The sequence below is a fragment of the Melopsittacus undulatus genome, chromosome 9 (assembly GCF_012275295.1).
Source record: "Melopsittacus undulatus isolate bMelUnd1 chromosome 9, bMelUnd1.mat.Z, whole genome shotgun sequence".
In the NCBI taxonomy this organism is placed as follows: domain Eukaryota; kingdom Metazoa; phylum Chordata; class Aves; order Psittaciformes; family Psittaculidae; genus Melopsittacus; species Melopsittacus undulatus.
In genome coordinates this window covers 14,304,507-14,331,819 of record NC_047535.1, presented here as the reverse complement: position 1 = coordinate 14,331,819, position 27,313 = coordinate 14,304,507, and the positions used below count along the sequence as shown (strand labels likewise).

Genomic DNA, 27,313 nt, shown 5'->3' with positions numbered 1-27,313 from the left:
GTGACATAATAAAATACAGACAATGTGGCTACAATTTGGGTAATGCCACTAGTTCATGACTTAGGTAAAATCACTAAACCAGTAATTTCCTCCCATTTTGATATTTAACGCCTATGATGCTTTTTCCGAAGTAGTAAGTGGATGACAAATAAGCTGAAGCCTCCTGTGGTTTCTCCAGCTCTCAATGAACGCATGTATCAGGCTTTATGCTGTGTTTCTTGTAGAAGAGTAGTTATCTTTAACACTTAACACTGACTAGGGACTGTAGCATGCCTACAGAAATGCTCTGCTACTTAAATGAGGAACCTATTCCATTCCCAGCCCATCTATTGCTGTCTTCCTCTCTCCATCTCTTCCTTTTCCTATATAAAAGCCAGCCAAGATAATTTGGGATGGGGAGGAAATCATCACACATTTTGTTTAGGACCAGAGATTTTTGCCACTGTCTTATTCTCAACTGTCCCTTCCATGCTCCAAAGACAAGTCTTCATTTTGAAAAGATTACTGACTCACTGCTCCACCTGCCAGCACTCCTGCTTCCTTCAGATACTGACCATCCCTGCCTCTAAAGAGTATAGCTGATTAACAGAACTAAGCTACACTTGGATGAGTTGTTTTCAGCCAAATTTTAGGTTTACAATTTGCTGCTTCTAATTCACATTTGACAGTTTTCTTCATTTATGAAATAAACCCACAAACCTCAAGCTGTGCCCTGTGTGCTTTAAAGCCAGTCTGATTTTTCCAGTGACATAATCTAGCATAAAAATACACTACCTATTTATGTCACTCCCGCTTAGCTTATGAATTCAAACTTCCTTCAAAAGTTTGATATCAAGTTACAGTATTTTGTCTAATACTCATTCAAAACAACAATGACTATGCGCAGCAATAGTTCCACATCTACTTCAAATATAATCAACAGCAAGGGAAGGAAAGCTTAAAGGTATGTTACTGCCTTTCAGTTGGCCCAGGATTCTGTAATTCTGGAAAACAAAATCCAGCCTCTACATTCAGTGTCTTTCAATTCTCTCTTTGATGGCTCCACTATTCTGCTACACTAAGGAACATGCAGTTACCCAGCTTCCCAAATTCTGGCAGCACCAAAATTAAGTGTAAGAGTTTGGGAATCACAGCTCTTACTGTATTCTGAAGGAAGTAAGTATTTATAGCATAGAGTATTTGCTTCTAAACTGTATTCTATCTACATATATATGCCATATATATATATTTACACACACACTGGAGAATTTTAAATCTCTGCAGAGACTATTGAAGAAATCTGTCATGAACAGTACAAAAGCTCACCCATGCTCTATCTAACATTGCTTTTGTTTCATACCTTAGTTCTTTAACAGTTCGTAATTTTATTGCTTTGGCTTTTGATGATTCAGAGTTTGTATTACTGGAGGGTCATGAAGAAAATCAGAAGAAGCTGGCCAGGCAACTCTGCATGCCTTCCAAAACTGGCCTATTAATCTTCACACTGGCTATGGTCACCATACCCAATGGGCCTGACAGTTTAAAGAATAAAATATAAATAGCAGGCCTGCCTGTGTTGTTAAAGCCAGCCATCTCTGACAGTCTACACAATGGGATAAACACAGTCTATCTGCAGTCCCCATGTATTTGAAAGCTACAACAAACATTTTAGTGCAATGTAAATAACTGACAACAGGGCTGCTGAAGCAGGAGGGAGAAAAATCTATGTCAAAATCACAAAACCAAAACCATCACCCAACACAAAGCAAACCATTAACAGTCACAGAGAAAGCATCAAGATTTTTTAAAAGAACATTACTGTCAATAGCTCAGGTTCACCCATTTTTCAGTTACAAAACTACACTTTCTCTAAGGAAGTACATTTCTGCCCCCTGAAATCTGTAAGGATCCTATCCTGAATTAGTAATTAAAATAAATATCTTGAAACTTACCCTACTGAAAAGCAGCTACTTTTAGATTTGTATGAAGAGACCTAGTAAGTTACTACGAGCACCATGGCCCAATTAATAAAGGCCTCCTACTCTTCTGGATCCATTTTACACTTCGACAACTTGAATCTGGGCTCACTATTATTTCCTAAGACTTTCACAGCACTTACGAAGTGTAAAGGAGATTAACGGCACAGATATCCTCAAGACTCTACAAAATTATAGCATGTTTTATGAACACCAGAACCAGTGGAATCTTGTTTGTTAGGGCTCTGTGCCTAACGATGGACATGGAGCTTAAGGTGTAAGGTTTGCTTAGGCTGGACATTTACAGAACCTTCCCCTGTGGCTGCAGCCCTCTCTTCAGGAGTGTATCCGTAAGATCTTCTGTCAAACCACATAGGAAAAGGACTTTTAAAACCTGGATCCCCACAAAAAACCCTCTATAAATAACTTTTGGGAAGAACTTTAGGGAAGTGATGCTCTGTCAGCAAGTCTAAGGATGACTACCTGAGAGGCAGTAACCTCTGACTCAAGTGAGGTTCACAGCCTTAGAAATGTATGGGCTTCAGCCAGTGTGATGTCTAATGTCTATGCAGTGGAAAACCTTTTCAGGATTTTAATTAGTAAATCTTCACTGAGGGAAAGAAATAATATAAGCATAAGCAGCTTAAAACTGTACCTGTAGTCATGCTAATAGGATGGACAGCTTTAAATATACTGGTTTCTGGAAGTGTTCTCTTATCACAGGATATTTCTGTATGAGTGCTCCAGTCAAACTCGAGCAGTTAATCCTCTGAAACACACTGCTGCCCTCAGTGATGGATGTGTACAATTGGTCCATCAAAGAATGAGCATGTGTAAAAAAAAAAGAACTGAGGCAGAAAAACTGCTTTAACCCTGCAGTTTCAAACATCAGCACTGCCTTCCTTAAGAGGGTACATGAGTTCTTCTTTTAGCATCAAAGGCTCATTCATGGGAGATCTTAAACTGAGTGTTATCAATCTTATTAAGAGCCTGAGGAGTCACACATGACTATCTGCCAACACCAGGCCAGGCCTTTCTGGTGACATTTACATGCATTTTGTTGTTGTGTCTCTGTGTGTGTTTGGGGTTTTGGTATACTTTTAAACAAGGTGGAGGTGAAAGTGTCTGTATCTTCTTGCTAGGACTTCTGCCAAGACAGGATAAGAGACTGCACAAACCCCAAGGACTGCCTTCCAGCCAGGAAGGGCCCACCCAAACAAGCACCTGAGCAGCCCATGTTGTAGGTACACCTTGAGGACGGCACACCATCAGGATCTGAGCCTCCTGCTTGATGTTACTAGTGAAAGCAAGGACACATGATCTGAGGGGCACAAATGTCTTTAAAACTGGAACGACATTGTGATTTACGAGTCTGTAGTACCTTTAATGTTTATGTAATTAAAATGCACATGAACCACAGGCTGCATGCAGTTCATGGCCATGAACATCAAAACCTGCACTTCAACTTGCTTACTTGCAAATGTCTTTCTGGCAGGGGGTTCAATACCTCTAGTGCTTCTAGAGCTTCATCCAATGTAAGCCAACATGTACAGATCAAGAAATGTCTGGAGATCTAACAACCACTTGAAGGAAAGCAGAGCAACACCTCTTTCATTTATTAGCACTCAAATCATGCTTTAGATTTAGAATGAAAGTCATAGATTTCTGGTTGCACGGGAACCAGCAGCAGCCTATGAATTCTGTTTGTGAGAAGCAGGTAAGGAGCTACAGCAAACAGACAAGACTTCAAAAAGTACAGCGGTTAAGAGCTATCCCTCCCTGAGAGACAGACCTCTCAAATTTAAGTATCTAAAAGATTTATAAAAACCTTTTCATTTAGATTAAACAAACTCTTCTTGCTATACTGGTGAAATGACTTAGCCCCAAGTGCAGACCACTTCTGTCCAGCAGAGCAGGAAGGCCTGCCAAACAAAAACAAGTCTGACCACAAAAATTAAGCATACCTCATCCTAGAACATTCTCACATTCTAAAAAAAGTTCAGAAGTGAGAAAAAGCCTTGCTCATTACCATGAAACACAACAGATTACGTCCAAAAAGGAATCATCAGTCTGATTTGATTCTATCTGTTCTATCTAAAGCCTAGTGAGACAGAGCTGCCCATCTTTCCTGTGTGGCTTTTCTATGATTGAAATCTACATAAATAATACACCCCCATTCTTTAATGCTGTTTTAGCAAAGTCATAGAACTTCTAATGAGCTGAATAACTCCCCTTCTTGTCAGGAAATTTAATGGTATTTATTCTCCTTACTGCGATCAACAGCAGCTCAGCATTTTATTTCACTGATTGTAAAACAAATCCTTATTTCCTGGTGAGATTGTATAAATACGTTTTTCTGTCAGTGTAAACTACTAGCAAAAGAAAAAAAGTGTTTCACACACTGACTGAAAAAAGAAGGGGTTTGGGTCAATTTTATTTTCCAATACTTTTGCCCGACTTCTCCTGAGCCTGAAGAATTTCTAGTAAGTGGCAAGGATCTATTGTAGTGAACTCTGTCCTCCCTCAGGGCAATTCTTTATTCAACCCAGGCCATTAGCAAGGGTAAATCAATGTTATCAGCTCACACACACTGACAGCTTGTGTGGTTCCCACTCCCTCATTCCTCCCTCCACATTATGGTATATTTTTATGCTCTCCAGGGAAATTCAATTAACAGTGTCAGTCTCCTCCTCCCAGTCGATGACTGACACCATCAAGATTCTTTTCACTGCCCATTGACATGTAAGATATGTCTGCTGATTTCCTGACTCCCAAGTTAACAAGAGAATTACTATCCACTTCTATAAATGACTACGTATGATCTGTGCTGTAAACACAGTGACAGCTATTGAAATCAATCTTTTCCGACCTTATTGATTAGGACACTCAGATATAATAGTACTTCGCTACCAGCTGAGCAATGTTTCGGGGGTAAAACTCCAAATCAACAACAAAATAAGGCATGTTTATTTAATACTATCAAATTTATCTTTTCATTCCCCACTGCAGAATCCACAAGCAGTAAAATGTTATGAACAATCAATGATTAACATTTATCTGCAATTCATGACTCATTTAAAAAGAAAATGTCAGAAAATATCTATGGCTGAGAGGCTGGATATAATACCACTTTCCAAACCAGTTTCCAATAATAATTCAGGTAACTTTCAAAATAAACATACCTTTTTCTAAGCTTCATCCAACATTATTTCTGTATTTTGAAATACATCATGAATTTTTCAGTAATTAACAAACACACTGCAAAGATCTGAAAATGTCATCACCCTTTTTTAAAAACACTATTAAGCTTGATCAGCAGCTGAAAGTTTCTAACAGAATACATGTCTGAATATGCATCTGAGGCAGCGTTCAGTATTTAAAAGCACATGCTATTAGCAATTATGTTCCATATTGACCGAGCTGTGGAGAGCATCAAGCAGAGCACTCATCTTCACAGAGACCAACTCGGAACCACAATGATGCAACCCTCTCCTCAGATTTCATTAATTTGGTTTCTCTTGAGAACTCATTTTCATGATTACAGATACAAAAGAGAAGTATTTTCTAATGGTTAAAGAGAGAAAGAAACATAATGTTCCATTTGAAAACTCCACCTAATGGAGCATAAAACCCCATTACAAGACATAAAGCACTCTGGCAGCACAGTGACCATGACAAAACAGTAAAAAAGATGCAAATGTTAAGCTATCAATTAAAAAATCCCCAATATTTATCATGAACCAAGACACGCTGTACAAACACAGCACTTCAAAAAAGATTAAAACATAGAAATATCCCATGCATATGCACACAACAACTTCATCCTACAGACCTACCAGTAAGTTGTACTCAGGGAAAACTCAACAGATCTGTGCTCCTTCAAGGCTCAGCCATAACACCACAATACACTGGCTGTGACAGCAAAGCTGCTTCAATTCTTCCCTCTGTTCTCTGCTAATTGTGTGGGCCCCTTGTAAAAGCTGTTTGTGGGTATGCACTATAAATTGGATGACTGAAAAGGCCCAGGTTAAAAACAACCCTAATGATAATAATGGGTTCCACTACTTCCCTAATGAAGTCATTATCCAGATAATCCAGCATCATTCAAGCATGTTTTCAGCACTTCTGCAAGACTGCCTATATAAAATCTGATGTCTAAACAGAAGCAGACACTGCTTCAGTCACCACAAAGAAGTGCAATAGCAGACAGTGCTTGTTACACCAAGGTCATGTATTTATCAACATATCCCAACACATTCCCAAATCCAAACCAGTGACATTTGGGGGCAACACAGTTCAGCTCAGTCATAAGTTATATAGTAATAATTACAATACCTGTTTTTCCAGAATACGAGAGATCTCTCCCAAAGTCCTGTCCAGAGCAGGAACCTTGTTGTTTCCCAGCGAACAGCTGTCCTGCATTTGGAGGTGTTTTACAAGGTCTTTTGCTAATCGTTGTAACCTTCAATATTAAACAGCAAACGAAGAGCAGTTAAAGGAAAAACTGTCCTGAAAATATGAACTTTCATCTTTGGAATCAAACACTGCTAACTGAATTTCAATAAAGCAATCATGAAAATATGAATGGAAGTATTAAATTCAACAATACTAAAGAGCATGTAAAATATGCAATACAACAAGGAGATACAGTCAGCTTGGAGTGTCTGATATTTCACTATCTACTTTTTCAGAGAAATGGCACAGAAATAGTGTGAACAGTACAGCCATGAAGATGCTTCTTAGCAGCATGTTTGTTTCTGTTGTTATTCAATACAGTTCATTTCCCTATTCTCCCTCCACAGTTCATCCTGCTAGTTTCTGCCATCTTCATTGTCAACATGGTTTTATTCTACTTTTCTTCCATCGCTCAACCCTTTCTCCTACTTAGCTGAATAGTTCACTCTTGCAATGAGTAAGGGAAAAAGAACAGCAGACTACTTGGCTAATTTCTTATAGGCATCATAAAAGAAATGGCTCTTTAGGATTATTTGAATAAGTGAAAGGTAGCGACTTTGCAGACTACCTCAGAAAGGGCATTTAATTAACAAGGGTCAGTAATGAAACCAGAATGCAGAGGTGGGAATGATGCAACCACGCACGAGTTAGGACTCATTTCAGTTTTGCACACTCTGGGCTATTCATCTATGCTCTCCTGCTAGGCAACGAGAAATGCACAGTTCAAAGACACTATTCAGCTCATCCTGAAGTATAAAAAAGCAGTCCAAACACACTCATGGTATATCCTTCTTTACCTCAAATGGGAAGACAGTAGCTAGCTCAGATGTAGACTTCCACATCTGTAGATGCATTAAGGGAAACGATTGAAATGCTGAAGTCCCTTAACTGGAAACTGAGAGAAAGAGCAAGGAAGTACGTTCAGTACTTGCCATGTATTTGTCAATCATTGCCTTAATATCTGCTACTGGCTGCTCTTAATAACAGGCTCAGTGTTTGGTAGACCTTCGGTTTGAATTTTTCAACGATTTCTACTGGAAGTGGGACCAAGCTGGTAATTGATCAGTATGAATGGGAAAAAACACTGTTGGGACTAGAAACAAACATAGCTTTACCGCAAGGAAGAGAGAGGGGAAGGATATTCAATGCCTATTATAAAATGGGAGATGATCAGTGTTAAAGGGCCAGGAAGCATTCACAAAGTGACCACGGACCAATGACAAAGAGAAAATTACATCAACTCCTCTTTGAGAGAAGAGAAAGGATGGAATGCCTGGGGAATGTACCACAATTGTCGTAAAAAAATAAGAAGATCAGAATACTCATTTGGGGCAAGAATAGAGTTTCCACTTAATCACAGGAAACAGGTAACCTACACCTCTTCTTTTTACATATTACGGGCTTTGTTAAAAGCTTTCAAGAAACTCTAAAATTACACATGTTTTTAAAGTACAAATAAGAATTATTTGCAGAATTTTGAGTCTTGGACTTCTTATCAACTGGTCAGCTGAATCCACTGATATTCAGCCAGAATTTTTCTATGACAAGAAAAATAAAGGGAGATTACATCCTGATGAGATTTTCTGCGCTGCTATTTCCTCTGCGGGCAATGAGGTTGGAGAAAACCTCTGTCTAATGCAGAAAGCCATGAGCTAAAATGGGAAACAAAATGAAAAGCCAAAACACACGTAACTGGAGGACTTGGACAGTAAAACAGATAACCACTAACTCTGCTGAGAGTAAGGAGTGGATTGCAGCACCATTGGAAAGTCAAATTGCGGCAGTCCAGACAGACGATCTAGAAGCAGAGGACCTCAGGTATCCTCACAGAATGTCATTTACAATGGTGACTGCCTTGGCAATATCCTAATGCATTAAGCACAAAGGAGTTTCTCTCTTTGAAACATCTACCCAAATTCCATGATTAAAGCATATATAAAGCACGGGAAAAAAAACCTGTATTGTATAAAAAACTGCATTGTAACTTCATCTGATAGAAGACAGCAAGACAGGTCTCCATTTGGCTTCATTTAACATCAGAGGAATGGCATTCAACTAGGATTAACCACAGGGATAAAGAAAGGGACTTTCCTGATCTACATCAGGCATCTGCATACAAAATGCGTAAGGTTTATCAAAACACTACTCAAATGGAAAGTAACCCTATTATGTTGTTACTTCTGCTGACAAATTCCCTTTTTTCTCTTCAGTCTATAAAGATGCTACGTAAGTGACAATTCCTGTTGGGATTCTGTCCTCAGTTAAAAATGCTGTACAAAAGCTCCAGCTTTCCATTTCTTCTGAAAGTCTGTCTGGACACTTTCACCAAAATTGAACATTTCTAAGGTTGTGCTCTGCACCACACAGTAAGAAACAAGAAGAGTAAATTTTTGGTTCTGCCACATTAAAAATTACCTCTTACATCCCCTTATCCTGCTGCACCTTGGTCCTCTGCCAAAAAAAAGGGTAACATTTGCTATGTGATCACGGGGGGAAGGGAAGTAAAAAGTCCCTCCTCCCACCGAGCAAGCCCTGGAGAAAACAATTTTATATCCTTCATACTGACTTCTTGGCACTGTCAGAGGCATAAGAATAACTTTCTGACTGTTTCAAAGCACTAGAAATCTACACAAGATGACTTGTTCTTGGATATAGAATTTATCATCGCTACCAATGATTTGGAAAGAGAAAACTCTCTGTACATGCTGTACTCCTTGTACACTCTTCGTATGCACTGCAAATTAATAGAGCATGGTATCAACACCTGAGCCAGCGACTATGTGGAAATACTGTTGAGTCCAAATCCAAACATTTCAAGACAATTAGTTAATCTTCCTTCAGTCCCCCAGTTTGTATTCCTCCAATGCAGGGAATGATAAATAACTGGAAATGTACTGGGCTAAATAAAAGGGAAAGTTAATGTCTTTTATCTAAAGTTGTTGACATCTCATTAAATAAGATTTTAGTACTGCCACAAACAGATACTTCAGAATGCAGAAGAAATACCAGAAAGGCCATAGGTACTGACTGGTCTTGGAATGTTACCTTAAATAAATGTTCAGCAAATACAAATATATATAAATACAAATACTTTATCTTATTTGTTTGCACTGCCAATGGGAAAGTGAGAAATATTCATATTAAAGGTTTATATAGCAAATATATAGACAAAATTAAAACAAAGTATTGTTTGAAGTAAGGTTCTCTTTTTTGTGTGGGCTACACATTTTTAGGTGGTTTAATATATTTTACAGGCTAAGAGAAAAAGATCTGTTCATATTTATAGCCCGCATTTCATCTCCAGAAAAAAAGCCTTGAAATAGTAACAACAATGTATTTCAGCACTTCTACATTAAAATCCATGATTTCTTGGCTGTACACTGAATGTATGGAAGAAAGGATTAGTCCGACTGGGCAGAGTGCTAGATTCTGGGCAGTTTCTGTACGGAAGGAGTGGTTCCTCCTCCTGCATGTTCCTGCTGAGGGTGGACAGATGCCAGCTGGATACACAGTCCCGATTCTTCCCTATGCAGCCTGTGCATGGGGAGAACTGGGGAAATCTGTGGCAGTTCCTGCCCAGCCCGAACCGGAGCTATGCTGTATCCCCTTAATACAATGTGTAGCTCCCACAGCATTCCCTACTGCCTGACTTCCCACAGCCAAACAAACGTACCCAGTGGCACACGTGGCACACTCCCCTTGCTCTAGCCACGCAATGGAAAACACCATTCTGCATCTTGACACAGTCCCAAACACTGCTAGACATTAAACATCTCCATCTGCAGCTTCACACACCTTCTTTAGCTTGGGAAACAGAAGTTGGTTGAAAAATGATGACAAATTCTGCATTTATTTAACTGCAGATGAAACCTACTGTTCACCCACTTGTGAAGCACTGCTTCATCTTTATGAAGTTTAACTAAGTTTTATTCTACTTACACCCCAGGTCTCCTATAGTTCACACAGCTGTTTGGAAACTGAATTTTGCACAGATACTTCCAGCTTCAGATTTGTTTCCAGTTGTCAGTATTTTGGTACAGTATCTTAGAACTGGCCTAGCTGTACCTTAGCCTACTACACAAAAAAAAACCAACAAGGTTAAGTTTATCTTGCAAAGGCACTGATATACCATAAGGAAAATAAGAAAGAGCTGTACTGTTAAATGCAGTTAGCTTTGAGGCTCTGCAAGAACAAACCCCACACCACATTCCCATCTTCTCTCCAGGAGACTCTTACAGGATATAATTTTTCATTTCCTAACTCTCCTCTTCTTGTGCTCCAGTCCTTTTTCAGGATAATGGTGGTTCCTATTTCCATACTATCTGATACCCCTTTACATAGTTTAAAAAAAGGGTAAGTAAAAAAATACACACATTTCTTATGTTCCTTACTGCATGAGGGGAGACTGACTATGGTTTTAGACTAGGGGGTTAATTTATTCCCGTGGTTTCCCTGCTTGTATTAAAGGATGACAACTACACTTTGCCTCCTGCAGATTGCTTTAACACTGAATCTATGACCTTTGGATAAGAAGATACTACGCAGATGTAAATTACACTCTAACTTTGTGAAAACATTTTCCTTCCCTTTTAAAAATGCTCTAATGAAAACAAGAAGAGTGATCACCAACACACCTTTTGACAGGCCAACTTAACAGACTGGACACTAAATAATGATGCTGAGATCAGTCCCCAGAGAATGCTGATTAATAGTACAAACCCATCAAGAGTCCACCAGCATTTAACAAATTACCTAAGTGCTACCAGTAACCAGTCAGTTGATGAAGAGTGGACAGAGGCCAGGAGCAACTGCTGCTACCAGGTGAGATTGTTCATGGCCCTTTTCCCTGCAAGCTCTTCTTGCCACATGAAATAGTTCAGAGACTGAAACACCTACCAAATAAGGCAGTATTTGGAATTATTCTGGCCCTAAGGGACACAATTTAACAGATACTAAAAAGAAAGAAATCTGTTCCAGACATCATCTAAAACTCTTGGTTTTAAAAAAGAACTACTTTGAGCTGTTTACAATCCCACTCAGAAATCAGATGCAGCACTCTGAAACTGAAAAGGGTACACATACCACGTCTATCAAAGCAGGATAAACCCTGTCTGCTTATTTCTATTAGTGTATTACCAATGTAAAGCTTGGAAAGCTCTTGGATCAGTGCTTCCTTAGTGCAAAAGGTTTTATAAATCTTCAAACCTTAAAATAATAAGAACTACTGAAACAATCTATCAGCTGCAGCAGGAAACCAGCGGTCCCATAATACTAAGGTGGCTTAATCTTAAAGGTGATCTAAAAAGGCTTTTTACCTGCCAAAGACTAATTCTGGGTTCTGTCTTTCTTCTGTAACAACTGACAACATGACTACTGAAATCAGATAAGAAATTGCATTCCATAAATGGTTTTACTTGTTTAGAAGACACACTTGGGGGGGGGGGGGTGGAAAGAGAAGGGAATAAAGAAATGTGGCATAAGCAAGGAGGCATAAAAGAAAGCTATGAACTATTTCATTCTAAGATACTTTTGCTTGTGTTAAGCAAATAAATAAACCTACCAATTGTGTCACGTTTTAAATGGGAGAAAAAACCTAAACACAAGAACAAACCCACAAAACTTTTCATTTTTAAATTCCACAGAGCACTAAGTTAAAAAGTATTCTGTATTTGCTATCAGCCTTCCATTCCCATCTGAACTCCTTCTTCAGGATAAACAGAAAGGACTTTGGTTTGTTTTGACACAGAGAACACATTTCACACTCTCAGTTTTTAACCCCTTCATTCTGTGATATGACTTTTCCCAATAGCTTTACAGCTCCTGAGAGCTTTCCAGATTACCAGTACTAGCAAGGGTTTGCTCTCTTGGTTAGCAATGTACGGCAATACTTAATATTAGCCCACAGGACAGTACACTGTGTTATGACTAAAAAGGCAATAGTCAATCTTTATAGCTTCTCAACATAACAGTATTTTAGGGAGACCTACTACTGTTTGTTTCTTTCAGCTGATTCTACTTCCTGTTGTTCCTGGCTAAGTAGGATCCTGTATGCAGTTCTGTTAAAAACGTCTTCCATTAATTTTTCCTTTGTTGGGAATGCAGTTTTCAATGTAAACACATATGGTCCGGGCTAAAACTCTTGCCTCATTAAGTATCTTGCCCTCCCATCCTTTCCCTTACAGAAAGAGATAAAGCTTCCCTTCCCTGTCCTCCTTCCTTTTTGAGCCTGCATGGCAGGTAAAAAGGTGCGTAATTTTGGAAATAACTGATATCTGACTATGTTTTGAAAACTTAGATGTAAGCATCTGCTAGAGCACCAGGGTTCTACATGATGACTGCCAAAGAAATCCCCCAGATCTGTGATGAAAGTGAGCTACACAATGGCCATCACACTAGTTCACATCTGAAAGGACACAGCCCTAACAGAAGCAATAATGAAGAAAATAAGACAGCAGATAAAATGGAAGATTCTGCCTGAAAGCATTTTGTCAAGTAAAAAAATGAAAACTTCAAATTCAGGATCAGTCAAGGGATTAAAAAAAATAATTAAAAGAATAAAAATAACTAAATCTGCATTTCTGTTGTACTGCAACTGAAACACAAGTGACTACATCACTGAGTACCAAAAGTCAAAAAGAAACTAAAGTACAAGCACTATAACTTACCAGTGGGTTCTGAGTCACTCAAGCCCACACATTTCTACTTTTTGACAACTAGACCCTAATTTTTTATACTCTGGTAGCAAAGAAAAGCAAAACACAGGAGCTACGAATCCAGAAGAAGTCTGAATCTGCCACGAAATTAATCTTGAAAATTGAAGTGAGAAATGAAGCCAAGAACAGAACCTTCTCCGCAGCGTGTTTATGCAGGTGTGCCATCTGGTGGAGAGGTTTCACCCTCCCGTGTCAAACCTCAATGACGGATTCTTATTATTTTAAAATACAGACTAAGATTCAGAAGCAGTTTTTCAAGCTGTTGAAAAGCCCATGTAAAAGACACTGTATTACAACCAAGGAAGGTGAACAGCAAGGACCTGAACATCTTAATTCAACAACAACTTCTAAAAAATGCTCTCAACTATATCAGCAATTTATGAGTGATGGGAGCAGCCACAAAACATACAGGATCTGGTACAAGTTATTACCTCCATCTGAAGACAAATATCCCCCTCTAGAAGTCACCATTATTTTAGAGTAAGGTTTTCTGAATCCAGCTGTTGAGACACCACAGCCTCTTGACTGATCTGCTACAGACTTCATGAGCACAAGAAAGGCAAACCATCTGCCTACCATCCTGTTGAATAGCAGACTATAAATGGATGTCTCAGGAAAATTAGGAACAGAGCAAGCATAATCCTCTTTACTAATCTGTTTCTTTGCCCAGTTTCACCTTAGGAATCTCTTGGGCTGGATGTTGTTTCTTAGAACTGCAGGTGAATTATTAGCACCTGTGTGGTTTTGGTCAGTGAGTTCCATACATCTCACTGTGTACTGCATTAGGAACCCCTGTCTGTTTTTTTTGAACCTGTGTCCATGTTCATTCTGGTACCAGGAGGGACAGCAAACAATCAACATCCATCTTTTCCATGTCATTTATGACCTCATAGATCTCTGTAACAAATCCTCCCATTATTGCATTTTTCTCCAGCATGAGAAGTATTAGTTTACTTAATCCCTGATACGGAGGTTGTATTCGAAATCATTACTGATTTCCTTTCCTGCCTTCTCTGCGCCTTTAACAATTCTAGCATATCCTTTATGAGATGAAGAACAAGAACTGCACATAGTGTTTAAAAGACATAATGACCCAGGCATAAAGACATCCTTTGTTCTGTTTTTGCTCCTTTCTGAAGACTAAAAAATGGATATCCTTTAACTGCTGGAAGTATTGAACTGTATTCTCTTGGAAGTACCTATCACTTCTGCAGGTTCAAAGCCCACACTTTGCATGTGAAGATACATTTGAGTTACGCCCTCCCTCTCCATTGTGTAGCCCTTAAGAACACTGGATTTCACCTGCCTGCCGTGCTACTGCTGAGTCACTCTCTTTAAAATTATTATTCTGTATCAGCTCTTGCCTCTACTATCCTGAATATCTCTGCATCATCATCAAACTGTGCTACCTCACTGTTTGCCATCTTCTTCCAAGTAACTTTTGAGTATGCTGAACATTGCATGAATGCAGAAATCAACAGGTAACCTCCTCATTCTGCAAGGACAGATCATATATTCCACTTCTTTTCAGTTTTTTAACTTGTTTCCACTTATGCTTTAGCTATACAGTCTCTTTTAAAATCATTGGTGATAGGCCTTATCAAAAGCTTTTTGAGAATCCAAATATTCTGCATCTTTTTCCAAACAGGTCCAATGGAATCAGAATGCAATCAGATAAGCAATTTTCAAACGAGGAAAGAGGAATTTTTCAGTAATAACAGGTCTTACTTCAATATTACCATGCAACAGTTTTCATCTGTGCCTTATCCTTGAGAATAAAATGGTCTGTTCTCTAAAAAACTCAGTGCCAGATTAACACATCTGTGCATTAAAGTATCTGTGCTTTCACCATATGAACCTTTGTTTCTGACTAACTGGAGGCCAAACAAAGATTTTCAGTCCCCAGATTCCGGTGCCAAATTTTCACCGTCAGTCTTGGAAGTACAAAGCTGACACCTGCTTGTTTCCAGGTAAGAAAACGATGAGCATATAGTCTCTTGACTATTGTATCTTACAAGATTAAAGATATACAGTGTCTACAGAAAAAATTGCATTTGTGAGGTCTGACCTTTTGTATTAGGAACTTCGCTGTAATTCAAGACAGGAGTATGCCCTGCATTGAGTGGGAACCTTACCACACCTGCTCCACTGGAAATTTCAGATGCACTTCTGTTACAGACAGGAGAAAAATGGCTATGTCTAAGATCTATAAAGTTAAATGCTTACTTGGCTTTAAATGGGGAATCAGAGACAGCATTTTTTGCTTCCATCAAACTCTCGTATTCCTTTGCCCTGGAGGAAAAAACATTCATTATTACTGACTATTGTCTAAAGAGCACAGTATTTGTATGAGAGAGATAATTCTAACTTTTGGGGTTTTCTTATTTCATACTAACACACAACATATTTCTGTCAATTCTGCCCTGTCATAATCCACAGTGATGCTTAACTATTGGCCATTAATGATTTATGGCTAATACTATTATTTCAGAATAACATCAGTACACAAATGCTGCATTTAAGTTGACTTCCTAAATGGCAGAAAATGCTACGAGTGATATAAACAACTGAAGTAACCTACTGCTGATTATAAAATAACCACATTTAGACATTCAGTTCAGAACAGAAATTATGCATCACAGAGATTATAATTAACATATAAATCATTCATTGTATTTACAGGTACAGAAGCATTTTTAATGTAACTGATGATTGTACTGTAACACAAAGAACCTTGCTAGGCATACAGCACAATACCCCCAGGAATGACCATTTTACTGCTGGAAACAGAAACACAAAACTCTTTAGCTCCCTAAAAGTATTATTTACACTGGCCTTTTGCCAAAAAGCAGGAAGAGGGAGACAAGATTTCCACTGCTTGGTTTGATTCCAGCCAGCCTGTGCCAACAGGTGAAAATCACGACCAGCTCATCCACCAAACCAGGACTCACAGTGGTAATGCCATAACCTTTTTTAACAACATACACACACAAAGGAAAATGAATCCGGACACTACACTGATGTAGAAAAATTCAGTTCTCAGAGACCGAGCCCTGTGATGAAGCAGCATTCAGCAGGCACTAAAAGCATTTAACTGTTTAAAACATTTGATCCATTAAAATTGCTCTTTCCATTATGATTCTGAAACAAAGGCTTCACAGACGCAAAACTCATCTCTGGGGACTTAGGGGAGATCCGCTGCTTCAAGCCTCTTCAGGTTGTGTTCTCAGATGAATAAGGAACAACCTTCTCCATGGCTTGGAATATTCTGCACAAAAGCCTGTACACACACCTGAAGGACACTAAACTGGCAACGCTGGGCTACATCAGTGGTAAGGTTCAGGATCCCTACATCTCTAAGACCAAGAGCACCCATAACAAGTTCCAGAGCCAAGTGCCAAAACCCCCTCAGGACACAAGGAGAAGAAAAGGCTGCCCCAGGGAAACTTTCATGCATAAAAATGGTCTCTGCTATTAATGATCAAGGTATTCTGCATATGAACTGCTGTCAGTTGACATTTTGACAACGCTACCAATGTCCAATTTGTTTTTCAAATCTAAGATTCTGACAATGGCTTCCAGTGGAAAACATGTTTTTTGCTGTGCAGAAAAGAAACCAGTTTAATGACTTAAATCCTACTATTTCTCTCAGATACATATTCTAAATGATTCTTTGTATTTTTTGTTCACCCAAGTGGATCAAGTTATCCAAAGCTATTCGAATTTCCCTTTGGCTTGCTTAACCTATACAACTTATGCTACATGCAAATATTGCTACATTACTACTACCTCTGATTTGTGGATAATTAATAAAGCTATTAATCATAACTGAATTTAGTATTAAACATGAAGGTGAGATTTCTTTATTAACCTTGTGCCACCTTTCCTGCCTTTTAGCCAGAAACAACACATTTCAGCTCTCAGTTCTGTACAGACAAGTCAGTCAAACATGAAAAATCACCTAAAATATCTGTTATTAAATGAACATGACTGGAGTGCTATAAATCCATTGCACAGCACACCTCAGGTGTATATACTTCCTAGCTGGTAACTACCCCTCCATTGCTTGAGGTAAGCTTTCATCAAGCCTCCTTTTGCCACATGGGCACCAAGGTATTCTGCTAGCAGCACATCTGTGTTAGGCTGAGATAATTTACTTAGCTATATATCAGTCATTACTATAACACCAGTTTAATGGCTAAGGGTTATAAATATAATTAATAAGACTAACAAAACTTCTCAATGTATCTAATAACCCATTGATCACAATTTGTCCCCTCATTCACCTTTGCCCTTCACTGCTTTGATATTGTAATAGTGATTTAAGATCTAGAAACTGAGGAGTACAACAGGAACCTATCTGGATGCAGTTATGTTTTTTTTCGAGTTTCACAGCTTCCTAGAAACCAAAATGAATGTATCATTTCAGGGCTTGAGGTATAAGGGAGTTTGTTATATCTATTGCTTTTTCTAGAGAATAGTTGCAAGTATGTAGTAAACCATGGTTTGCAGATAGTATGTTAACACCTGGGAAACTATGACTAATCAACATCAAATACTCTTCACCTTCAAATAATAGAAAATAAATCACCCATATATGCAACTTATGCTCTGAATGGATTTTGAGTAGTAAACTCCCCCACCATCTGGTGATAGTACTGTCTAGGCTGCTGGGCAGAAATACAGTAGATATTACTTAAATTACTTTATTTAGTATTTCATATTGTAACTCTGAGGTTATTGCTTTAATTGCTTTAGCCACACAACTTAAGATAATCCCCTTTCATTTTCTGAACATGAAAAACAAGCTTACCTGCACAATCCAGGCATATGGCTATTACTGTTACTCAAGTGTCGATTTTAGTAACTGTAGAAGACTTGCATGGCTAAAATTAATTTGCAGAATGGATTCCACCAACTCCCCCATCCATTTTTTGTTTGCAATTCCATGGAAGAACCTTTGCTTCATACTGCTGCTGGACACTTTTATTTGTAAGTCTTTTGGATTAATATTAGAAAACTCATGGTGAAATCTTCAATTTAACTCTCAGTTATCTTCTAGGACAGTAATGCCATTGAAAGTTTAGTCACCCGTTAAAACTAAACCCAAGCTTAATGAACATGAATGTCACGTCTTGCCAATATAACTCCTCTTAGGTTTTGAAACTTTCACTGTATTTTTCAACACTGTATCACCTTTGTAAAATGATGCTCCTTTATTGCTCTTTTAATTACAATTCTTGATGACAAACGTGCTGACTCACCCAGCAGCCTGACACATAAGAATTCAAAATGTTCTGGAAAGTTTTAATATCAGTACCAATAAATTATGATCTGAGCTTCTATTTCTAGGTCTGACAAATCTTTGACCAAATTCAACAGAAGCGGCTGTTGAGAAAGAACGAAAGTTGGACACAATATCTGCATTAAATCAACAGGTAATATGAATAACTCTTATCTCGAGCAATCAGAAACTAGAAGAACATGTTATCCAGTTCTGACACCATGTTCTAATGTGGTACTCAGTGGATTTGGTCATCCAAAGAGGAAAACAATCAGAAACAGTAATACATTGTCAAAGTATTGTGGTTTTGAAGACTAACATGTTGTTATTAGCACTGTTAGGAGTTAATAAAATATCCCTCTCTTACTGTAGCTCTAAAAATCCATTCAGGTGCTTTTCTCTTATTTGTTCTCTGAGACGTATTTTTAGGGATAAGGGCAAAAATAAGTTATAATATTCAGTTAAGTATTAACCTCAGCTGTAGACTATTCAGCTATAAAGACTGACACTGCCAGTTCACAATATAATGATGTCCTGCCTTTCATACCGATATGCAGATGTCACATTTTAGACTAATAACAGATTGCAGGTCTGACAACTCACTTTCCATTTTAAGATATTTTTAACTTTCTTTTTGTTGTGACAGGCAACAAAAAATGATTAAATTTAGTTCTGGGATTTGACACTACAGCAGGCTGCCTTCTATTTGTTGATTACTATTGATTTTCTTTGATACTTCATTTAAAAATCAATAGCTAGAAAGAAAAATAGGCATGGTTTACACAAATTTAAACATGCTATTGTATGCTAGAGGAGGCTACAGTTTTGGCAGGGCACTGGCATTCAATTATGAGAAAAGCTCTTAACAGGTGAAACCAAGGGCTCCAGATCGATACTCAGTTTTCTTTCTCAATCAGAGAAAGTGGCCATAAATTAGGCTCATCAGTGTTATTTTCAAGACTCTCCCAAAGCAAATAATTTTCCACTTTTTTCAGCTTTCCACTGCACTCATACTAAAGGACAAAAGGTAAAGTTTAGAACAAAATGTAAAGAAAAAATAAACTGAACAGAAATTTGTACTAACCTGGAGTTCATCCGCGCCTTTAATTTCTTGGCTTTCTTTTTAGTCTTTTGTTTCTCCTCGCCATCTTTTAATGGTTCCACAGGAACAGAACTCTCAATCACAATATCCACAATGTACTTTTTTAATGAGAGGTGCTCCTGCAGAAAAAATTGAAATGATATTTGATCTAACAGTATGTGACTGTGTGTGATCTTACAGTACGTGATCTTACAGTATGGATCACCTTCCCAGGAAACAACAGTGGTAAGTATTTAACAAAAGGTTAAGAAAATGACAAAAACCTTTAAAGTAAATTTTAATTATTTGACACTGTAGAGAACACATAATGGGCATTCTGAAGAATAATTAGTGAGAGAAGAATATTGTCCCTCATGTACAAGAAACTATTACCTAACAACTATGAACTCCAAGCTGACATACTCTCCCTTCTCCAAGCTGCCATCTACAGCTATATGAAGCCAATGCCCTGCCCTACCAACATCACTCATGACATCAAATGAACTAACCCTGGTTTGTGATTTTAACTCTTCATGTAAATCTAAACCTGTCTTAACTTTTGATTAAAATACACTGGAAGCATTCACTACTTACAATGGTACCATTTATTCATGGGAATATTACTTTTCTCACATTAACCAATTTGCATTTAGGTAAGTATTGGTAAAATCTCAGTTGTTCACAGAAGAAACACTTCAATTATGAAATAGTTTGGTTTTGACATGATGGCATGCAAGCAAAGGGACAGTGATCACAGCATGTGAGTGTAAACAAATGCTTTGTTCCAAGCTTTAAAAAAATGTAACAAAAAATTCTCTATTTCCTCAGAACTTTCACATTTACAAACCACCCCAATACAGTTCAAGGTCTACGTATCATTTAGAGACAAATAATCAACAAAGCTATTCTCCTAAATATTTCTCCTAAAGCTGTTCTCAGTTTTGATTAACCCACCCTGCCCATGAACAGACATAGAATCATAGAATCATAGAATCATAGAATAGTTAGGGTTGGAAAGGACCTTAAGATCACCTAGTTCCAACCCCCCTGCCATGGGCAGGGACACCTCACACTAAACCATATCACCCAAGGCTTCATCCAACCTGGTCTTGAACTCTGCCAGGGATGGAGCATTTACAGCTTCCCTGGGCAACCCATTCCAGTACCTCACCACCCTAACAGTAAAGAATTTCTTCCTTATACCCAGTCTAAACCTCTGCTGTTTAAGTTTCAACCTGTTACCCCTTGTCCTATCACTACAGTCCCTAATGAACAGTCCCTCTCCAGCATCCCTGTAGGACATGGAAGTGCCTGTAACAATTCCAATGATCAGTGGACTATCCAGAAACTGTATGTGTCATCCCCTGCCCCTCAAACCAACCATGCTGAACACATGATGAACTATAGGTAACTACTGCTTTGTAAGATAATTTCTACTTGAAAACGATTAGTGCCACGATCAGTTGTGGTTACTCCTTCCTTTTTGGTGAAGGATCCTTACAATTCAAAGTAAAAGGTGAAGTGCTAAAAAATGTATAGACAATATTTTTTAGAAAACAAACTATAATTTCTCTCACTGATTCAGGAAAATATGATGCCTGCTGAAAACAAAATAAATCTCTGTGAAATTTCCTGGAAAATGAACATTTGGTTTTTGTAAGGCATCGCTGCATGATCCACCCCAGCAATACATATTTAGTCAAAATAGTAATTGAAATTTCTATTTCTATTTTAAATCATATGAATGCAAAATGCATACTGAGTATTAGACATAAGAAATAAAGCATAATAATCTAAGCAAATTCTAAATGTAACACTGACTTTAGCTTTATGCTGCTGACCCTGTATAATTCCAGTACAGCCAAACCGTTTTCCTCAATGTATTATCCAAGTGATCAAACCATGGATGTTGCTATCTCCATATGTAACATAACTCTTAAAGCTTTTGTAAGCATTGCCCCCCCTCCCTTTTAATATTATCCTTGTAATTTCAGCATGAAGTGCTTAAAGGAGAACTTATCTCAATAGGTTGCTCACTCACCTTTGAGCATGACTCAGTAGTACAAGACTAGCAAACCAGTTATTGATGAGTTAGCTCTTAACCGATCAGTAGTAGCACAGAACATAAAGCATCCCACCTGAACTGGGTTCATTTTTGTCTCCTTTGATATCTATCCTTCAACACCCATTTTAGAATAGCTTTTCCTTTAACTTCTCTTTCTGAAACCAGAAACATGCTCATAAGGCTGAAACTACACAGCAAACTACACAGCAAACTGATGGGTTTGAGTTTTCCCATGTTAAGAAAAGAAAGGACTTCCTCAGAACACACTGATACTGCTCCTGCTTTGATACCAAGCTTCAGTGTACTTAACCTGTGTGGATGCTCAGTTATTAAACAAAATATATTAATTCCTTCAGTGGGATTTCATAGGTACATACTTGCTTTCCAAACTGAACTAGTATACCTTACCACTGTTATGTACCTCATGTCTTATGACCAAGTCGAAGCACTTCTAACATGCAAAACTAACAATTACTATTGCCATAGCTCTACATCTTTGTTAAATTGTGAAACTAGTTTTTGGGTTCACCAGATCTTCAAACCATTTCCTACATCCTTCAACATGACAGCAGAGCAAAATGAAGTTAAAACTGCACTTGGAAATGGCCACAGCCTCACAGAAGGGGCAGAACATCTCCATGCAGGCTCAGTCAGCCTGCAGTCCTCCTGTTGCACTGCAACAAGCAAACATAGTATCAGACTTCTGCCTGTGAGAAGTGAGACAAAGCCTTGTGTGCCCCTGAGCAGCCATTCATGGCTTAGCAGATGACTTGAAGAGAACTACAGGGTTCAACAAGCACACTCATTTATCACCCTGTGAGGGCTGAAAGAGCTCTGCCAACAGCATGCAGGATGGTTACAAACCACTCTGTTCACATGAACTCAGGCACCTCCATGAACGATGTTTCTCAGAGTTCTCAGCTTTCACGTGTGGCAGTCTGGATTAATATCAGACTTCATACATGCAGCTCATTAAAGCAAGACTACCTTACTTGTAAAGTAATAATACCTTGTGTCACAAAAACGATCACTTTTTGAAGGTACAGATCAAAGCGTAGGATTATTACAGTGGGCAGATCAACACCATTCAGGTGTGAAACCAATATAACTAATAGCTCGGTATCGAATGACAAGTGACATCTGAAGAGAGCTGCTGCTAGACTATGCTTCAGAGCAGGCTAGAAATACTTATTCCCATGTTTTATTAAGCTCATTCCAATTACCTGAAAAAACAAAGGTGTTTAAATCCAGTGAGTCACACTCAAGTACAGTATGCCCGATCCTCTCAATAATCAAATTCATTACTCACTTTAGCTGTGCAACAAGTGGCACAGGTTATCATACCATAAAAGTAATTGCCGTAAGTGTACGAAAGTGAGTGAAGCCAGTGCAGTGTGTAGAAAGCAAACTTTTGCCATCTTCTGAATGTTTGGATTTAGGCAATAATGAAATTATTCTATTTCAGGGTTTTTCTTTCTAATAAAGGTAATGCAGAATAACTGGTTAATCCAGTCACTTCTTCCTGAAAGCATTTATTTATTATCATTTTGATAGAAATATATATTAAATGGAATAAGAATTTCTGAGACTAATTTAAGCTCTCCATAGAGGAATTCAGGGTTTGTATCTAAGACAATGTAAAGGAGCATTTCTTCACATTGATTCTTTGCTATGTTGAGCACATTCTGCCCCAAACCCTCAGATATTAGTGAGCCACTGCATCTTTGGACAATTTAGGCCATTACAAACGCAAGACATTATTAAGAAAGGCTTTTCTAATGATAGCTTCTGTAATTAAGATCCGTATTCATACCTAACAAAAACGTTCACTGTAGTTTCAGTTTCTACACCACGGATGTCATTTTAGCTGTGCAATTTCTCTTAAGCTTTGTTTTAAAGACTTATGTATACTGTAATGGTGTTGCTGATCTTGTCCCAACAGAATACTTTGTATCTCAGGATTAAACCAGAACCAGCCACAATGGTCATTAAGTATTAGGTTTCTGCCCTCATTTTTCACACTTGATAACTCATCCTCTAAATTAGACAGCTGAGATCAACTATGACTATGTCACAAACAAGGTCTCAGCTTTCAGAGAGATGGCAGAATCCATGTGACAGTCTGTCCTGTGGTGGGATGTGCAGCTGCAAAATATGGAAACAGGCACTGCTGATTTCTTCATGGTCATCTGCACATATTCCTCTATATATACTCACATGGTGGTGGCTCAGTGACACATTAAGAGTAGATGCACTCACCAAAACTACAGGTTTTTTTACCCGTTTCCCAGAGGGAGACTGTCTCTAGCTGAAAAATCTTATGAAACATAAAAGTAACCTGGTAAATGCAAACAATTTACTATTTAATGGCATTCTATACAGACACATGCTGTTATCTGATAAAGCCATACAGACCTCTTAGCATTTCTGTATAACACTGATGCAATTTTTAAACCAACCAAAATAATTGTCCTGTAAAAGTTTCAATGCTTCATTTCCAAGAAAGGTGAAAAAACCTAACAGTAAATGCACATGTAAAGGTGCAACCACCACAAAGCAGACATGACGGAAGTTAGATTATTTACCAAAAATGTCTTTGCTTTTCCTCTCTGCTCCCTCCAACTGTTCTGACTTTTAGTAACTGAGAATCCTGAGACTTTCCAAATGCAACGGATAGGCCTTGTCTACAAACTATATGAGGAATCAAGTTGCCAAAATCGTTAAAGGTAAAACTATGAAGGTCACCCATGAAGACACATTGTCACTGGTTATTGCCTATCCCCATCCAATTGCCTGGAACAGAAACGCTCGCCAGTTTGTTTCGTATCTTGCAGTTCACAATTTTTGATGAGCACTTCTAGAACCAAGAGCCAAAACTTGGTTCTAAGTACTTCTTAGAACCAAGTTTTTCTCTATACACTGAATGACACCCCTTTTTCTTACATGACATATTTATATTATAAAGATTACAGAATTATTACGCATATTCTCTGAAATAAAGGAAACTTTTCGGACTCCAGAACAAATGCATTTGCAAAATTTTTCCATGAAAAGTGTAGCAAATACTACAAAATGCTGAAATGCTATACAGGTGAGAACTGTCCATTTCAGTCTGGATGAGGAAAACCATAACAGAACCTGGATTATGAACCTTGGTAATCTATACAAAATACAGCATCTGAAGAATAAATTTCCTGACACCCTCTTCATACAATACCCATCCACAGGACAAGTACTCTTGACTAGCTCTCCCCATGTCATGTCCTGATCACAGCAACAACATCCATGTGTGATCCTGACAGATGGAATGTTGGCTATCTAAGTATTTCTCAAATCAGAACACAACTATACAATTCTTTTCCTCATGGATTTCTCTGACAGTGACACTTTTGGCTCTCTGTATTACATATAAGCTACTACTAATTTCCCTACTCAGCAAATATTTACAGTAACTTAACTAAATTGTGATGGAAAGCGCGCCAAACAGAATTCTAAGAAAACTTCCTCATTCTAAAATCAGGAGTGAGCATAACACAAATACTTATTTCTCTTTCCCTTCTTTTTAAGTAAGCATTGACTTTTCATGGATTCTGCCTGTGGCAAGATTGCATAGGTAGGACAACACTGCAGCAGAGCATCTGTATTGGCTCAAGCTAGGGAGAAAATCACAGCCTGGCATTTGTTGCTGTAGGGCAGGCTTAAGATTCTTTGTCCTCTTGTGCTCCTGTTGCTCCTTGCTGGCTCTCACGAAGCACAATATTCCTCCTAATCCATAGTGGTAACAGCCTGGGAAGGAAGACTCTGAAAATCCTCCGGTCTGCAGCCAGTCAGTCGCTGGCAGGGGTGGCCAGGATCATCACCCAGTATATCAAGTGTTTTCTGCTGCTTTTCTAGAAGCTCCAGAAGGTCCTGTGCTACCACAAAGCAGCCCTGGAGTGAAATCCCACTGACAAGCAGCAGGCATGCAGAGGCCTGACCTTTCCAATGTTCAGTCTGTTTTTTACAGAGTACAACCAGGGCTTCATTAGCTGTGTTTCAGTTCTGTATAAACTAGACAATTTATTTAAGTAGAAAACCTTGCCGGCCACTGGACCCAAAAAAACAGAGCCAGAAATGACCTTCTTGGAATTTGTAAAGTTTATGGGGTTCTTCTCTATTATTTTTCATTTTCATTCCCCTTCGGTATTTCTGGATTCCGGCCAGAACTGAAGCAGAAGTGCCAGAATACCGTAACACTGGTTATTCTTATTATTTTTGTATACTTGCCAACCTTGAATCCCCAAGTTTGGAAAGAAAAGGCATTCTTATAAGTTTTCTAACCCAATTCTGCAGACCAGGCAACTTGAAAAATATCTCACTCGAGCTCTTTATCTGAATTTCATGTTGGGAGCTTCCAAACACTTGTTTTTCCTTGCCTTCCTATAATAAGTATGAGGAATATTATAAAGAAATACTCATAGTAGCTTATATCCCCTAATAATTGCTGTCATTCATTTACCATTTTAATAAAAAACCTTAATAGCAAACTGAGTATTTGGTCTATGCATAAGGTACATAAGGAATACATTCTAGCAAATCAATAGGTAACTATGCTGCAGCCTACATACATCTTTTGGATTAACATCTTTACCTGTTTCAAAATGAACAATATCCTGTAACTGCAGAAAATAACGAAAAACTGTTTTCAGTATTTATTACCAATGTCAGGAATAGCGGTTTCTTGCTTGCATATAATCACTTCGGGATGGATTTGCCAAATTCTGAAGACATTTTTAAGGTTCAATTCTAAATCATGTTACCGCAGTAATATTTGTTCATGATTTTATTACATGTTTCAACAAACCTCCTCAGTATTTGATTTTTTCCCCTCACAGCCGAGGACAATATTTAATATGGAAAACAGATGCTGAAGCCGACTATGAGTTATATCAAATGCAGAATTCACTTTTCAACGTTATAACCAATGACAGCTTGAAAAGCAGACAGTCATTAATGCTTAATCATAAAGAGATTGTTTGTGATCAAATACTGTTATAACCCCACAAGTGATGACCCACTCTAAAATACTGAGAGGATTCAAAACACAATCATTAATGCTTAATCATTAAGAGTTCAAATGTTTGTGATCAAACACTGTTATCGTATGCCAAGTGACGATCCACTCCAAACCATACACAAGATCCAAAATAAGGAAGGTATTTATTTATCACCATTAACAGAGTTATTATAAGTGCTTCATATGTGAAAAAACAGGTTACAGAAATAAAGAAATGGATATTCAAATATTACTTTATCAAAATGAAGATTTTAATTATTCACATTTCTATCCTAAAATGTACTTCAGAAGATGAGTGTAGAGCATTAAAAAAACTTTCATGATTCATTCAAAACTGAGGACTGACCTTTCATTGTAAAAGTAGTTTTACCTTCACTTCTTCCATTAATTACAATTCAATTTTTCAAATGAGGGATTAATACTGCCTTTTAGCATGTCCAAGCTACATACTATTTTTACTGCTAATACTAACTGCACTTTTAGTTACCTTGCTTGTCTATAAATTCAATGATATGACAGCCTGCCACAAAGATAAATAGCAAATAATAACCTGGGTAGTAAGTTCAGATATTTCTGGAGATTCTTAATATCATTCCCTTTCCCACTTGTCCCTCCAAAATTTGCAAAAGAAGGCAAAGGAAAACTGTTCCTTCCAGAAGAATGAGAACTGTGCATACTGGACTTGATAAGCACCACTCTTGCAG

General features: G+C 38.1%; 1 protein-coding gene across 1 annotated transcript in view; it reads right to left on the bottom strand.

Annotated features, from left to right (window-relative positions):
- Positions 1-27,313, bottom strand: part of SCAPER (S-phase cyclin A associated protein in the ER) — a 147,241-nt gene that overhangs the window by 64,273 nt on the left and 55,655 nt on the right. Inside the window, 3 exon segments of the mRNA XM_034066256.1 lie at positions 6,291-6,417; positions 15,350-15,415; positions 19,492-19,628. Of these exon segments, the coding sequence (XP_033922147.1) occupies positions 6,291-6,417; positions 15,350-15,415; positions 19,492-19,628 (330 nt within the window).